We start from the raw sequence: 16,194 nt of genomic DNA, 5'->3' as shown, positions 1-16,194 counted from the left end.
ATCTGAAATGAGGGGAAGCTCTGCTGATTTTATTATCCAATCATGTTGAAGCTAAAATGCTGTTTTTTTATTTTCCTTGCATGTCCCCCTCGGATCTACAGCGACTGCACTTCCAAGTGCACTCTCAGTGCAATTTCAAGTGTACTTTGCACTTGTAATGCAAAGTGGATTTGCCTTTAGTTAATAACCCCCAGTGAGTAACACTCCCTGTGATTATAGTTGCAATTAAAAGTCCCCACTACAGTTCTCAGATCAGCAGATGACCTTCATCAAGAGCACCTAAGTTGGCTGATCAGAACTCCCCCCCCCCCCAGCGCTGCCACTCATCTCTCCCCCCCAGCGCTGCCACTCATCTCTCCCCCCCAGCGCTGCCACTCATCTCTCCCCCCCAGCGCTGCCACTCATCTCTCCCCCCCAGCGCTGCCACTCACCCCCCCCCCCAAGCGCTGCCACTCATCCCCCCCAGCGCTGCCACTCATCCCCCCCCGCCAGCGCTGCCACTCATCCCCCTCAGCGCTGCCACTCATCCCCCCCTCAGCGCTGCCACTCATCCCCCCCCCAGCGCTGCCACTCATTCCCCCCCCCCCAGCGCTGCCACTCATCCCCCCCCCCCCCAGCGCTGCCACTCATCTTCCCCCCCAGCGCTGCCACTCATCTCCCCCCCCCAGCGCTGCCACTCATCTCCCCCCCCCCAGCGCTGCCACTCATCTCCCCCCCCCCCCAGCGCTGCCACTCATCTCCCCCCCCCAGCGCTGCCACTCATCTCCCCCCCCCAGCGCTGCCACTCATCTCCCCCCCCCCCCCAGCGCTGCCACTCATCTCCCCCCCCCAGCGCTGCCACTCATCTCCCCCCCCAGCGCTGCCACTCATCTCCCCCCCCAGCGCTGCCACTCATCTCCCCCCCCCAGCGCTGCCACTCATCTCCCCCCCCCCAGCGCTGCCACTCATCTCCCCCCCCAGCGCTGCCACTCATCCCCCCCCCCCAGCGCTGCCACTCATCTCCCCCCCCCCAGCGCTGCCACTCAGCCCCCCCCCCCACCCCCAGCGCTGCCACTCATCTCCCTATGGAGATGGCTAGAGAGAGGGATGGGGGGGGGGACAAGAAATTAGGATAGAGAGAGATAAAAGGGAAAGAAAGGAGAACAAAGAATGAGTGGTACATTCTAAAATGTACCATAAGGGGTTTTAATACTGTACGAGTGGAAGGGACTCAGGGAGCGCTATATGTCCGTGGGTTAGGGGCGCAAATTACTTGTCTTGCCTTGGGTGCTGACAACCCACACTACGAAAATAATTTTACTGTTACGGGTCCCACAACTTGTGAAATTTTATCAAGAGGTGACGGCACTAGAAAGGTTGAGAACCACTGCTTTAGAAAAACTTTAAAGCGGAGGTTCACAAAAAAATTGAACCTGCGCTTTTCGGAACCCTCCCCCCCTCCGGTATCACATTTGGCACCTTTCAGGGGGGAGGGGGTGCAGATACCTGTATAATACAGGTATTTGCGCCCATTTCCGGGAATAGACTCACAGGTCCCGGGAGATAGCGGGGACCAGTTAGGACGCGCAGCGCGACTCGCGCATGCGCAGTAGGGAACAGGGAAGTGAAGCCGCGACGCTTCACTTCCTGATTCCCTCACCGAGGATGGCAGCGGCAGCAGCCGAGGGATGCTTCGGCTGCCGACATCGTGGGCACCCTGGACAGGTAAGTGTCCATTTAAAAGTCAGCAGCTACAGTGTTTGTAGCTGCTGGCTTTTATTTTTATTTTTTTCTTTTAGGTGGACCTCCTCTTTAAGCTGCATGTATACACAGGTGATTGTTATTCAAAGATGCTGCTGGCTTCTCTGAGAGACACAAAGTAGGAGACGCTATCCCAGAACAATCACAAAGATCACATTGTAACAAAACAAAACCAAAGATGCCTCAGCTGGTGTGTGGCTGGATGCAATCTGGCCAAAAGGATACAAATGTTTCTAGTGCTAGAAATGCAGTCGGCTGCAGTGAGGCAAACACAGACCCATACAGAATTGCTATTACTAAAAACTGGGGTTGACATAAAACTAACCGTGTTTATTTATCTTTTATAAATATATGTTTTTAGTAGCATTTCTATTTCATCATCATTTTTATGTGTGTTGTTTTTATTGTGTCTTAGTAGAACATGGATATACCTTCATGAAGAAGATTTTTCAAATAGTACTGATACCACTGAGAGTTGGATAGCATACAGGGTATAAACCAGGGATCTTCAAACTTTCTGAACAAAGGGCCAGTTTACTGTTTTTTTCTAATTTTGGTGGGGGGTCAGACTGTGGCCAGCAGGAGTAGAAAATGCCCCAGCGTCTTTGGAATTAAAAAACGTCTTGGTGGTTAATGGGATATAAAAATTACATAGCGCCTGTTTTCATAGGAGGGGGAAAAGTACCCCATCATTGGTATTAGTGGGAGGAGTGCTACCTAATCATTGGTATTAATGGGAGGGATAGTACCCCATCGTTCATGTCAGTGGATGGAATAATGTCCCATTAGTGTCAGTGGGAGGAATAGTACTCCATTATTGGTATCAGTGGGAAGAATGGTGCCCTATATTTGGTGACAGTGGGAGAAATGGTGCCCCATTGTTGGTGTCATTGGGAGAAATAGTGCCCCAATGTTGGTATCAGTGGGAGGAATGGTGACCTTTTGTTGGTGTCAGTGGGAGGAATGGTGCCCCCATTGTTAGTGTCAGTGGGAGGAATGGTGCCCCATTGCTGGTGTCAGTGGGAGGAATGGTGCCCCATTGCTGGTGTCAGTGGGAGGAATGGTGCCCCATTATTGGTGTCTGTGGGAGGAATGGTGCCCCATCGGTGTCAGTGGCAGAAATAGTGCCCCAATGTTGGTATCAGTGGGAGGAATGGTGCCCCGTCCTTGGTGTCAGTGGGAGAAATAGTGCCCCGTCCTTGGTGTCAGTGGGAGAAATAGTGCCCCAATGTTGGTATCAGTGGGAGGAATGGTGCCCCATTATTGGTGTCAGTGGGAGGAATGGTGCCCCCATTGTTAGTGTCAGTGGGAGGAATAGTGCCCCATTATTGGTGTCAGTGGGAGGAATGGTGCCCCGTCGTTGGTGTCAGTGGGAGGAATGGTGCCCTATTGCTGGTGTCAGTGGGAGGAATGGTGCCCCATTATTGGTGTCTGTGGGAGGAATGGTGCCCCGTCGGTGTCAGTGGCAGAAATAGTGCCCCAATGTTGGTATCAGTGGGAGGAATAGTACACAACCTGTGGTGTCAGTGGGAGGAATAGCGTTCCATCATTTATATCAGTGGGAAGAATTATGCCCCACTGTTGATGTCAGTGGAAAGAATAGTGCCTCATTGTTGGTGTCAGTGGAAGGAATAGTGCCCCAGGTTCCAGATAAAGGCAAGAAAAGGGCCACATCTGACTTGGGAGCCATAGTTTGGAGACCATTGATATACACCATTAGAACAGATAGCCCTCAAATAGATTTGGATGCCTATTGAGGAAGAAGAGTTGATTCATTGGGCTTGACCGTCTGTTGTTCTCTGTTGAGAAATTAAAGATAGGTGATGCTACAAAACACAGCCTGGAATGGTCAGGTAAAATTCATTTCTGAAGTCACATTACTTGCAAATTGAAGATCAAACACTTTTCCACAAGAAGATATGTCTGTAAGTGGCTCATTACAGGCTCCACTGGAAATCTCTGTTGCTGGTTTGGCTCGTTGTACTCTGGTAAATTATTCAGAAAAACAAATTAATCGCTGCACTCCAGGCTGCAAGGTGAAATCTGTCAGATGTGATCCCCTGCTGTTATCTAATGAATAAGAAAATTTGGTGTAGTACAGAGTGCAGTGAATCTTTTCTTTTTTGGACTCTTGCTCATGGTTGTCTAACTTATATTGGCCAATAAAATAATGGATGTCTTTTTTTTTTAAATGATCAGATGGCACTGCCGACACTACCTTCAAACATGTACAGTCGCAGCAGGGTTCTGGAGAAACAGATTGTACGCCACAGGGAGCAAGAAGCTCGTTTTCGTAATGAGTGGGACATGGCCAATCGGTATTTTAAACAGTCAGATGTGTGTAGCAGCAAACAGGCTCAGTGGAGTTCACGTATTTCCTATGAACAGAGGTAATGCATTTCACTTTTTCCCATTTTTATTAAATTCCATAGCATACATTATACAAGATGTTACTTCCAAGGCCTATTGCACATTGGACTTTTAGCCCCTGTGTTTGCAGTCCTGGCATTCTAGTGCACTTGTGAGACAGGTGTAGCATCTCACAAGGGGGGCTGAATCCTGTACCGAGTGGTATTCATATTGGTGCCCTATGCATTCAGGGACATATTCCCAGAACCCATATATTCTATTTTTTGGGCATAAATCCTTACACATAAAAGGCCTTGACCGTGAGTATCACTAGATATCACTTGTCTCAAGGAGAATGGAGCATGCATCCAACATCTGCCCACACACACCGCTGTTCGCTGAGCGCTTCAGGGAGAGACAGAGCGGGCCCCCTCTGTTGTGGATGCCTACATTTGTACCCTTGAGACTAGCGGGAGGGCTATTGGCCCATCATTATCAACAAAGTGGCATCAGGTTCTGCAGTGTTCAGCTTTGCCTTAGAAGGGGTCTGGGGGGGGGGGGGGGGGGGGGGGGCGACATCAGCAAAAAAAAAAATGCTATTTATAAGAGCATGCATGTGTTTGAGCTTTGAGGTGCACACCCTAATGCAATAGGCTGTGCACACCTATGCCCTGTCCCTTTGGTGAATAAGGACAAGGTAGGTGAATGAATACATGGATATAGGGGAATCGATCCATCATGACACTACAAACTACAGCAGCAGCATGTAGGCCCATCATTACAAGGTAAGCCAAACAAAACAGGGAAAATAACTACACTAATATCTAGTTAAAATAACAAAATCATTTGAAAGTGTACAATGCATTTAAAGTGGAATTCTAGGCAAATCCTAACTACTCTTAAAAATGTTCCATTCCCCTCCTAACACCTATTCTGACTAACCTGTGTAAGAGAGATCTGTATACTTATTTTCAGGCTGCTCCAGTCTGGTCACATGATCCAGCCCCCTGTGTCAGCCACTGGCGGCTGCGGGGGAGAGGAGGGACTGCAGAAAACAGATGGGTCATAGTAAGTCTATGGGTGAAATCACCACTCCCAGGCATTACCTGTCATTGTTGAGTGCTCTCTTCTCCGCTGCAGCCAGCGCTGGCAGACACAGGAAGATCACGTGACTGGACCGAAGCAAATTACTGCTTTCCTTTTTGCATGCTGAAAAATCCTACCTAGCTTTTCTCATCTATGTAATGTTAAAGCTGAATTCAACCTATGCAAAAAAAAAAAAAAAATGTAAAATGGGCCTTATGAGTTTTTAACCATAATGTGGTTTAGTAATGTAGTATGGATGGCAGACTTACCTAACAAGCCATCTACTCCAGCCCTGGGTTGTCATTGCTGTTTGCACTGCTCAAATAAAGACTGTACCACAATGTTCTTGAATAATGGGCCTGTTTTCTTTTTTTTCCTAGTATGAATGCTTACCACCGTGAGAAACAGAGAGAAGAGAAAAGGAAGAACCTGGAACGCCGGAGAGATGAGCTTCGTAAAATGTTACAGGAAGAGAGAAACATGTTGGAAGCAGAATTGAAGGAGCTTTCTCAGAATAGGCAGCCTGACCTCAACAGCATGAGGGAACGAGCAGAAGTGCTAAGGTCTGCACGGGAGGAGCGTAGGAAAAAGGTTTGCTCAAAATGGGATTGAGCTAATAAAAGGTCTACCATTGCTGACCTTGAAAAGATGCTAGTTGCCTGGCTATTATTCTGCTCCACCATTTTATACCATTTTGGTCACTGACCCAGAATTAGCATGAAGATTTGGAAAGTCTGGCAGATGTTTCACTCAGTATAAGTCCTTATCGACATATATATTCCAGGCCACTGACTCAAAGAGTTAAAGGAGAAGTGTGGCCAAACTCTTTTGGCCATACTTCTACTGTTGGTCACAGTAGTGCACTTAGTTCTGCACTCCAGTGACCCAGATTCAGCCGATCCAGGCTCTGCAGGGATCTTGACAATGTCGGTATACACCCAGATTCCTGACCGTTAGCGGGCTCAGCCTCTCAGCACACCAATGAAAGCCTGAGTCATCTGGTTCAAGCCCACTCCACAGTCCGGAGTTCCGGTGAGCGCTGTACGGGCAGAGCACAGATTGGTGACTGACAGTCACTGCTCTGTGCTTAGAGCCGTCCCGAGAACGGAGCGATCAGCGGTCTTTGATCGCTCAGTTCTTGGTGCAGAGCCGGCGGTGAACAGATACAGCATCAAACCAATGCTGTAGCCACTTCTCTTTTAAAGTGAAAGGATTAACATAGGAGATATTCTACTAGTGGTTTTAGAAGCTAGGTCAGCATTGGAAGCCTCTGTGTTTCTCTCATAAATTGTTTCCTTTAACAATTTGTTGGTACACTCCTAAGATAACTTTCTTTGTTTCTAATTGTTGTTCGTTTTAATCATGTGTCATTCTTTTACCACAAGCTTGCTGAGGAGATGCTGTATGAGCAGTGGAAGACTAACAATCCGAAACTACGTGAGGTAAACCTTATCAAGTTCATGGTTTTGATTATCTGTACACAACAATAATACTCCAGATTCATTTTATCTCTTTTGCCAATGTTATAATAGAGAATGGACAGCTTGCAATAATAAAAAAAAAAAAAAAAGACCTCTATGATAACACTTAGGGGTCTATTTATAAAAAAATTGCTGGACTAATGCCCCAAGCATTCATCCTGCCATCACAAATAATCGCTGTCATTTGCCTAATATGTTTGTTGTCTATGATCGGCAGCTCCTAGTGGCTAGAAGATGGAGTTGATGATCCTAGGAAATAAACGGCAAAATTAGGCAAATTAAGGTAATTATTCATAATGGCTGGGCAAATGCTTGTCACATTCATCCAAATATTTTTTTTCTAAATATACTCCAAAATGATTTCTGTGACAGGCAGCTGCAAAATATGTAGAGTGAGGTGAACAAGTCAGTAAATTTATTTTTGACATGCCAGATATTGAAGCACATTGGGTCTCAGCACCAATATCTTGATGGTGGTATTTTAAGTGCTTTCTGCAGCAAGAGCAAGTGTAAATCCTGCAGCCATCAGTAATTGTCACTAAAATTGAAGGTGTTCAAAGCACATTACTCTCCTTTAGCCTTAACACTTAAAGTGGTTGTAAACCTCAGACATGTAATATGAACAAAACATATGCCTCTATAGTGTGTACTTGTCTCAATCCAGAGCACTAAGTGTCATTTCTGTCTGCTGTTTCATTCCTCTGCTATCGGCATGAAATACTTCTGACAAGTTTTCCTGACACCAAAAGAAAATTGGTGACAGGAGAGGGACCTTCAGCAGATTGACAGCCTCAACTCTGTTCCTGTGTGCTCTGTGTAGGGAGTGTGTCCCTACCTTCCAATCAGCTCTCAGAGCTCTCCTCACTGAACTCTGCAGAGTGCAATTTCAGCTCTCCGCACCCTTTTTCGGAACTCTCAGACAAGCTTTATATAACTTTTGAATGGATGTAGAGAAGAGAAGACTGCAGATAGAAAGGTACAAATTATGTAGGAAGATTTGTTTCAACTTTTGTTCAGTGAATGAGATCATACCTGCCTGATCCTGCCAGGAAGCTGATACTTCACACGGCTAATCACAAGCAGTGAGACATTTCCCGATCTGTGCAGCTGTGGACAAAGAAATGTCTCACTGCCTGTGATTAGTGGTATGCAGTGTTGGCTTCCTGGTGGGAATCGGGCAGGTGGGATCCCAAACACGCCCAAGCCCATTCCTACTGGGTATATGTAAGGGTTTACAAACACTTTAACTTTAACTAGATTAAAATACACATCTGGTTCCCCTGACAACTGCCCTTCCCATTTGGAAATATTTACCTTCCCTTTGTTACCCAAAGCTTCATTAAGCTTAATGTTGGTAGCTAAGAGAAGAAGTACTGTCTAAGCCCTGAGCTGTGACTTGGAGCCTACATAGGGTTGAGTTATTTTTCTTTATCCTTTTGTGACATCGTTGGATGCCTGAACAGCCAATCATCATGCTGTCATGTGGGAGAAATGCAAGTGAATCGCATTCTCCCCATACCTACAAGTACTGAGTATATCTGGTCAATATTCACTGCCAGTGAAGTAGTAAAGAGAAGGTGAGTGTGTGCAGCTACAGAGGGTTGCAGTTAATTGAACTTAGGCTGCATTCAAACCTGAGTGTTTTGAAGCTTGAAGACACTCAACAAGCAAAATCCCATTCACTTCAATGGCCCCTGTTTGCATTTTGAGCGTGAAGAAGGTCCATTGAAGTGAATGGGATTTTGCTTGTTGAGCATCTTCGAGCTTCGAGCTACAAAACGCCCAGGTTTGAATGCAGCCTTATTGCTTTGCCCTACGTTTGCCATTCGTATTTATGTTGTGAAAGTTTATAATAACGATAAACCTGAAGTTGCATTTTTCGTTATTTTATGTTTATTATTCTGGTAAGGATGCCATTTTGGAAAATAGTAATATGCATTTTATAGAAATGATCTTGCTTTTATAGATTGTGTAGCCCCATCACCAGGGTGTAAGTATTTTTGATGTGTTATGGAGCATGGTCCATACATTTTAATTGTAAATAATTCAGAACATTATGATGAAGATCATCGATCTTGATTGAATTAATATTGTTTTCTCTAAAGGTGGAATCCAGTATGCATAAGAAGTATGTAGTCGATGCTTGGGGAGAACAGATCACAGAGAAAAATCAGGTAATTCCTCAGTCCTAACTAAAAGATTCTTAGACAGATATGTAAAAAAGATTGAGCTCCAGGTGCTGATCACAGAAAAAAAACACAAAATGCAATGGGGGTTATTTACTAAAGGAAAATCCACTTTGCACTGAAAGTGCACTTGGAAGTAATGTCGCTGTAGATCCGAGGGGGACATGCAAGGAAAATAAAAAACAGCATTTTAGCTTGCACATGATTGGATGATAAAATCAGCAGAGCTTCGCACTTTTAGTGCACATTCAAGTGCACTTGCAGTGCAAAGTGGATTTGCCTTTCGTAAATAACCCCCAATATGTGCCCAGCTGAACTGTGCTGCTGTATAAAGCTGGGGATCGGATGCAGAAATGCTGAAGACAAATGGGGCTGACAGCGCTCAGGAACTGAGCTGAAATTAATGGGTGATGGCTACAATAAACCAAATGTATACTCAGAAGAGTTGCTGGTGATTTATTTCAAAGATTAAAACAGTACAGGCTTGGAATGCCAATGTTACCAGACTGTCTGTAAGGCTGGTTCAGGCACTAATGGATCACTAAGACCTACCGGGACAACCAACCGAGGAACACCGACCATGGAAGCAATGGCATGCAAGCTGCAGTATGTAGTGTTTTGGGCCAGTCCCGCTGGTATAAAAAGATGGTATCACCAACACTGGCGTTATGGATGGAGCTAAGCTACGACTATGTCCAAAGGAGAAGCTCCGTGGTAAGCAGCGAGGAGGGGGGGCGTCACCGAAACTGAGGTATCCGGGAAGGAACCAGCCGCGGCCAGCATGGAGCAGAGCGAACAGTCACGGCAACAGGGACGCTCTGCTCCATGCTGGCCGTGGCTGTTTCCTTCCCGGATACCTCAGTTCTGGCTTGTCTTCGGTGACGCCCCCCTCCTCGCCGCTTGCCAAAGAGCTTCTCCTTTGGACATAGTCGGCTGCTTAGCTCCATCCATAAGGCCATTGTTAGTGATACCATCTTTCTATGATGGCGGGACCGGCTCAACACACCACACACTGCAGCTTGCATGCCATGACTTTCATGGTCGGTGTTCCTCGGTTTTTTGTCCCAGTAGGTCTTAGTGATCCATTAATGCCTGAACCAGCCTCACATCTGGTGTGGTAACGTTGTCATTCCAAGCCTATACTGTTATAATCCTTGAAATAAATTGCCAGCAACTCTTCTGAGTATACATTTGGTTTATTGCAGCCATCACCTATTCATTTCAGCTCAGTTCCTGAGCACTGTCAGCCCTATTTGTCTTAGACTGATATGTGCTGCTTATAAGTAGGTTTCAATGCTATTTTCATTGTAATTATATAAAAGAGGAATATGTGTATTAAAGTTAGAACTTTTTTATTTTTTTAGCTTTATGGCATGGGAAAGGTTTATGACCCCAGTCTGTGTCTTACTGGAGATATTTTCTTTCACTTCCTGTTCCAGAGACACAACAGGAAGTGAGGGGAAAACTCATCCCATTCTCTGCTGGGGTAATTCCCCTTAGCTCTATTCTAGTGATGACTGTCCAATTCAGGCTCCTTCCTCTTTTCCTCCACCACCTTCCAGTACAGAAATTGAGAGTGAATCACTTCAATGAGGACACAGACAACAATACAAATCTGACAGCAGTCTTAACACTCTCCCACTCTCCACTTCATCAAAAACTAATAAAAAAAAATGTTTTGTTTTGGAGTTATACTTTAAGGCTGATGTACAGTAGCTTCAAACCGGGATGTATATTAAAGTTGTAATCCGTTTTGTTAAAATAAGCATTTTATTTGCTAGGAAAAACTAGAAGAGAGAGAAGAAAAGAAGAGATTTGAAAACCAGTATGAACTTGCCCGGCGTGAAGCTCTAGAGAATATGAAACGAGAGGAGGAGAGACGGCGCCAGGCAGAGAGGGAGCAAGCTGAAGTCCTGCGGCAGCAAATGGAGGAGCTCAAACTGAGGGAACTAGAGGTAAGGAGCATCCTAGTAAAGAGTATGTTTTAGCAAAATGGATAAAAAAACATATTTAGCACATGTTGGAAATACATGCACTTATTTTATCTATTTAAACACGAAGCAAGTTCAGAAAAATAACTGATGTGCTAGTAATAAAGTGTGTTCCTACCTTTCTCTTCGATATAACAACATTGTATTTTTGGCTCTGAATTCTGAAGCATCGTGTGTCAGCCCTGCCTGATTAATTTCTGATGGATTACAAAGAACACAGACCTCTCCTCATCTCCTCCTCTCTAAAACCCCTACTTATACACCGGCAGTGAGCACAGGAAGTTATTAGCTCACAAGGTTTCTGGCAAAATCAACCGGTATTTTTTTACACTTCTCAAACCAATATAGCAAAGCATTTTCAATGGGTTATTAAAAGGACCAAAATCGAGCAAATAAGAAAAGTTTGTTTGGGTTTACATACACATAAATGTTGAAAAATGTGATGTGCGTCTCAGCATTCTTGCAAAAGTGACGAATAATATCTGTAATGTCTGTTTCTATCTGTTGCGTTTGCACTTTGAATGATATATGCTCATTGGACCAGAAATGTTCAAGAACAATAGAGAACATAGCCTAACACTATAGGCTAAGAACATTCAACCAGACGAAAAAGTAATGAGGAAAACCTCTGCACTGTAAGCTAAGTGTATGGAGTTCCCTGTGCTCACCACTGACAGTGGAATGAATCTGTTACTGCAGGAGGAACTGCTATACTGTACAGAATTGTACAATAATACAAAGATAGAACTCCATTGTTTACCTTAGGTGAACTGTAATGGGTTTCAGTCCCATAAAGCTGTCAAACAATAGAGATCTTTCATCTAGTGACCAAATATGTTTTCTGTTTAGGCTGAGTTCACACTGATGTGGTCTGCTGCATCGCATGTCATTTTTACAGGGATCGCACTGGATTCCTCTACAAATGACACGGATATTCAGTGCAGTGCGACTTCAGCCATACATTATGTCTACACCAAAAACGTGGAGGATCCTTTTTTTTTTTTGTCCGCACCGGAATCGGCCTGAACACCCATGTGATCTGATTCCACCGTTCGTACTGTGTTCTGCGAACTGATTTGGGGGTGTCATTAACTTTATATTGACACCCGCAGGGGCAGAGCACAGTGAGAACTACCTGCTATTCTGATGCGGTGTGGGGACCGTACAGGAATCGCCACGGTTCCCGCACCACATCAGTGTTAACCGAGCCTTAAATCAATAATTTACACTTGAACAGCACATTTATATAACCTACAGTATATACATACATTTTTTTTGTCCCATTTGCACAAAACAAATGCACATGCACTTTCACTGGGTAATATTATTCAACTAATTGGTTTATAGTGCAGAGGTCTCCCTTATGTTATTTGCTCTTTTGGTTTAATTTTTTTTAGCCTATAGTGTTAAGCTATTTTCTCTATTGTTTGAACGTTCTTTAATGTTTCTGGTCGAATGCCCCTAAGGCTATTTTCTCTTAGGTCAAATGACAGTTAACGTGACATTTGCCTTGAAGATGACAATTAGAATCTGATTTTTTTACACATATTACAAAATTTTGGTTATTATTCCTGACAAATAATGAGGCAATAGTTAATAGTAAAACTGCAGTGTTTCATCTACAAAACAGCTGCTGCTTCACAGGTTTACAGTCATTGTGTGTAGGTAGCATTAATTTGTGTTGCGTTAATGGAAAGTGTGCATGGGGCTTCTAGTAACAACTTGTAAACATGTAACTAGAAATAATTAGTGCTGGGTAAGCTATGTGTGACTGGGCTTTATTCTGGGGGGTTGATTTCTCTGGGGCTTTGTGCACAGTTCTCACTGGTGTCTATGTGACACTATTTTTTGTGGTAATGAATTCTTTGAATACAATCTGGGCTAACATATTGAAAATACAGGCAGAGTTCACATGAACAATGTTATTATCAAGCCATTTTGGACCTAATATGACAATAATAATTTACTTTTCTCTACAGCAGTCAAAGAAATACAGACTGTGAGTGGATAGTAAGTAAATAGCAGCTCACCGGTGAGGTCTTCTCTGTGTTAACTTCCCTAATCAGCAATATCCATTTGTTAGATTCACAGGGAGAACTTTACAGCAGTTAGTCTGTGACTTATAATGAGACTGCATCATTTGCACGCAACAACTGTACAGTATATACACCATAGGCTCATGCACACTGCATCTCAAAGAAGCTGCTCTTAGGCTCCATGCACACTGGGCTTAAAAAAGTCTGTTCTCTTTGGAGTAAAAAACCTCCATATAGAGCATTTTTTTGTACAAAGTTTAGATGAGTTTAGGAGAGTTTTACGTTTTTTTTCTGCCAGTGAGCTCCAATCAGAAACACGAATGCGAAGGTTTTTTTTTTTCCTGCCTCTGATTGTTGTTCTCAAAAAATGCCTGTAAATGACCTAATGTGCATGGACACATTGGATAACATTGAGTTGCCTCTACAGGCAGAACACAAAACTCCTGCAAAAGCAACCATTTTTAAGCCAGTGTGCAAGGAGCCTATGAGGGGAGTGTCTGTGCTAAAAAAAAACCTCAAATAGACCCCTTCCACACTGAGGCATTTTTCAGACGCTTTAACGTTAAAAAAAGCACCCGTAAAGCGCCTGAAAGAAGCCTCATCTGCAATCCCAATGTAAAAAGCCCAAATGCTTTCACGCTGAGGCGCTGCCTCAAAAAAAGTCCTGCAAGCAGCTTCTTTGCAGCGATTTCGTGTTTTTGCCACCAGGCTGGGTTCTCCGATGGCCGGAGCCCTTTCACACTGCCAGCGCCCGAAAAACGCCCCAGTGTGAAAGGGGTCTTGAGCGGCGCTTTACCAGCGTTTTTCGGGTGCTGGCAGTGTGAAAGGGCTCGGGCTTTCACATTGGGATTGCAGATGAGGCTTCTTTCAGGCGCTTTACTGGCGCTTCTTTTAACTCTAAAGCGCCTGAAAAACGCCCTAGTGTGAAAGGGGTCTTAAGCTGCGCTTTACCAGTGTTTTTCGGGTGCTGGCAGTGTGAAAGGGCTCGGGCTTTCACATTGGGATTGCAGATGAGGCTTCTTTCAGGCGCTTTACTGGCGCTTCTTTTAACGCTAAAGCGCCTGAAAAACGCCCTAGTGTGAAAGGGGTCTTAAGCGGTGCTTTACCAGTGTTTTTCGGGTGCTGGCAGTGTGAAAGGGCTCGGGCTTTCACATTGGGATAGCAGATGAGGCTTCTTTCAGGCGCTTTACTGGCGCTTCTTTTAACGCTAAAGCGCCTGAAAAACGCCCCAGTGTGAAAGGGGTCATAAGCTCAATAAAAATGTGCAAAAGAGCACAAAAAAAAGCACAAGCTTCTTCAAGCTTTTAGGCAGAGAAAAAAAGCTCAAATGCCTGTAAAAGCAGCTTTTTTTTTTTTTTTTTTTTTTTTTTGGAGCTGTAGTGTGTATGAGCCCTAAATGTCAGCTTCCTAAATTAAGAAGACTAAAGCTAAACCTCAGTCTGCATTGAACAGTCTTTTGAATCCATTTAGCTTCTGGATATCGCTGCATTTTATCCTGGTATTATTTTTGTGCAGCTGCCTGTCCTACTAGTTAGACATTAATGGGTGTGTGTTGAGTTATTTTGAGGGGACAGCAAATTTACACTGTTATACAAACTGTACACTCACTACTTTACATTGTAGCAAAGTGTCATTTCTTCAGTGTTATCATATCATATAATAACATATTTACAAAAATGTGAGGGGTGTACTCACTTTTGTGAGATATTGTATGGTGCTGTGTAAAAATTGTCAGGGCTATATAAATATCTGTAATAAATAATAAGCCAGTAAATTAGCATGTTACATTTTTGATGTGTTACCCCTTTAACACAGCACAGATTGTTTTGAGACAGTTTATTATGAAACATCCTATTACAAATATACAAACCAGAACTGCACAGAAAGCTCCAGCATCATGTAGACACAGATAAACTCCAAGACAAGATCTTACTTTGGCGAAAACACTGTTCAAATTCAATCTGGTTCCTCATGAACTGACCAAAATTGGCTCTGTGGGTGACCCTTTCGGCACCTTCCTGCCCCACATCCTTCGATTAAAGAATCGAAGGAGCTGGGAGGAAAATTGTCAGCCAAACAGCAACTGCATTAAATTAGATGCACTATTTGGATATTCTGACAGTCGGTGACGCTGACTTTCAGAATACAATAGCGGGAGATTTATCCATTCGCACTGTATAGCATGGATGGATGGAGGAATCTGCTAGCTCGCAGGCTGAATGAAAAAGTCTGAGTGTGCCTAGCTATAGTTACATATAACTCGGGCTGGACAAGGAAGGGCAGATATCTTCCTGAGAAAGGGAGGCAGAGAGGTATCTGCCTGTCCCCGAGGAAGTTGGTGAACTACCAGCAAACTATTTTATTCTGCAATATTGCAAGGATTGTATCCTCTTGGGATAGGATTCTGTGCAACCTCCCTCTCCTGCTTTCTTGTGTGTGAGGAAGTGTGAGGCAGGCTTGGAATGAGGAAGATGCTAAAGCTGGGGAACACCTTTATCCTCTGAACCTCTGATAAAGTAGGTCCTGACAGTACTGAGTACTGAGAGTACTGACAGGTATAGCTAGCAGGACAGGCAGCTGCACAAATATAATACCAGAATAAAATGCAGCGATATCCAGAAGCTAAATGGATTCCAAAGAACGTTCATTGCAGACTGAAGTTTAGCTTCTAAGGTCCCTAACTTTCACATTCATACATATGCATGCCAGGGCTAATTAACCTACCAGCGTGTCTTTTCAGTGTGGGAGTACCTGGAGGAAAAACACACAGGCATAGGGAGCTTGGAGCAAACTCCAGGCAAATGGCTGGGATTCAAACCGATGACCCTAGGCGGAAGTGCCAACCACTTAGCCACTGTGCCGTCCAGACTGCCAGATTAGTAAGGTTATTTTAGATCTAGTGCCTTACTGTCTGGGCAATATCTGAATCATTTTTACATCTGACCGTCTTTTTGAACACAGGATTTTTTTCTTTTTTTTTTTTTTCCAGAAGAATTTCTACAATATCTGTTTTCATTTGTGCCAGATTATAACATGCTTCTATTTTTTTTACATAGGCTCAGAATCTAAAGAAGGAACAGGAGGATTTACTAAGACAGCAGTGGGAAGTGGAGAAGCTGCAGGAGGAAAGGAGGAAGACTGAAGAAAGGCAGAAAAAAACAGAGCTTGGGTATGGAAAAAGAAATATAAATTTATACGATTTTCGGTGCAGTAAAAATTTTGAATGGCTGATTGACCCGAGTATTCAGAGTAAGGTAATATTGTGGTACTAACTATTACAGTCAAGGATCAGTATAGGCTTTCTAGGTGTCCTTTGGTCATTCAT

The 16,194-nt window shown here is 44.1% G+C and overlaps 1 protein-coding gene across 2 annotated transcripts in view; it reads left to right on the top strand.

The window, feature by feature from the left end:
* TCHP (trichoplein keratin filament binding) overlaps positions 1 to 16,194 on the top strand; it is a 39,486-nt gene that overhangs the window by 970 nt on the left and 22,322 nt on the right. For both annotated transcript variants that reach the window (XM_073629637.1, XM_073629647.1), the window contains exons 2-7: positions 3,940 to 4,130; positions 5,556 to 5,766; positions 6,561 to 6,617; positions 8,762 to 8,830; positions 10,624 to 10,797; positions 15,926 to 16,038. In XM_073629637.1, coding sequence (XP_073485738.1) covers positions 3,940 to 4,130; positions 5,556 to 5,766; positions 6,561 to 6,617; positions 8,762 to 8,830; positions 10,624 to 10,797; positions 15,926 to 16,038 — 815 coding nt within the window. The remainder of the gene's footprint in view (positions 1 to 3,939; positions 4,131 to 5,555; positions 5,767 to 6,560; positions 6,618 to 8,761; positions 8,831 to 10,623; positions 10,798 to 15,925; positions 16,039 to 16,194) is intronic.

The sequence above is a fragment of the Aquarana catesbeiana genome, linkage group LG01 (genome assembly GCF_042186555.1).
Source record: "Aquarana catesbeiana isolate 2022-GZ linkage group LG01, ASM4218655v1, whole genome shotgun sequence".
Taxonomy (NCBI): Eukaryota; Metazoa; Chordata; class Amphibia; order Anura; family Ranidae; genus Aquarana; species Aquarana catesbeiana.
Note: the sequence above shows the minus strand (reverse complement) of the source record. Positions and strands in the feature narration are given on the sequence as shown.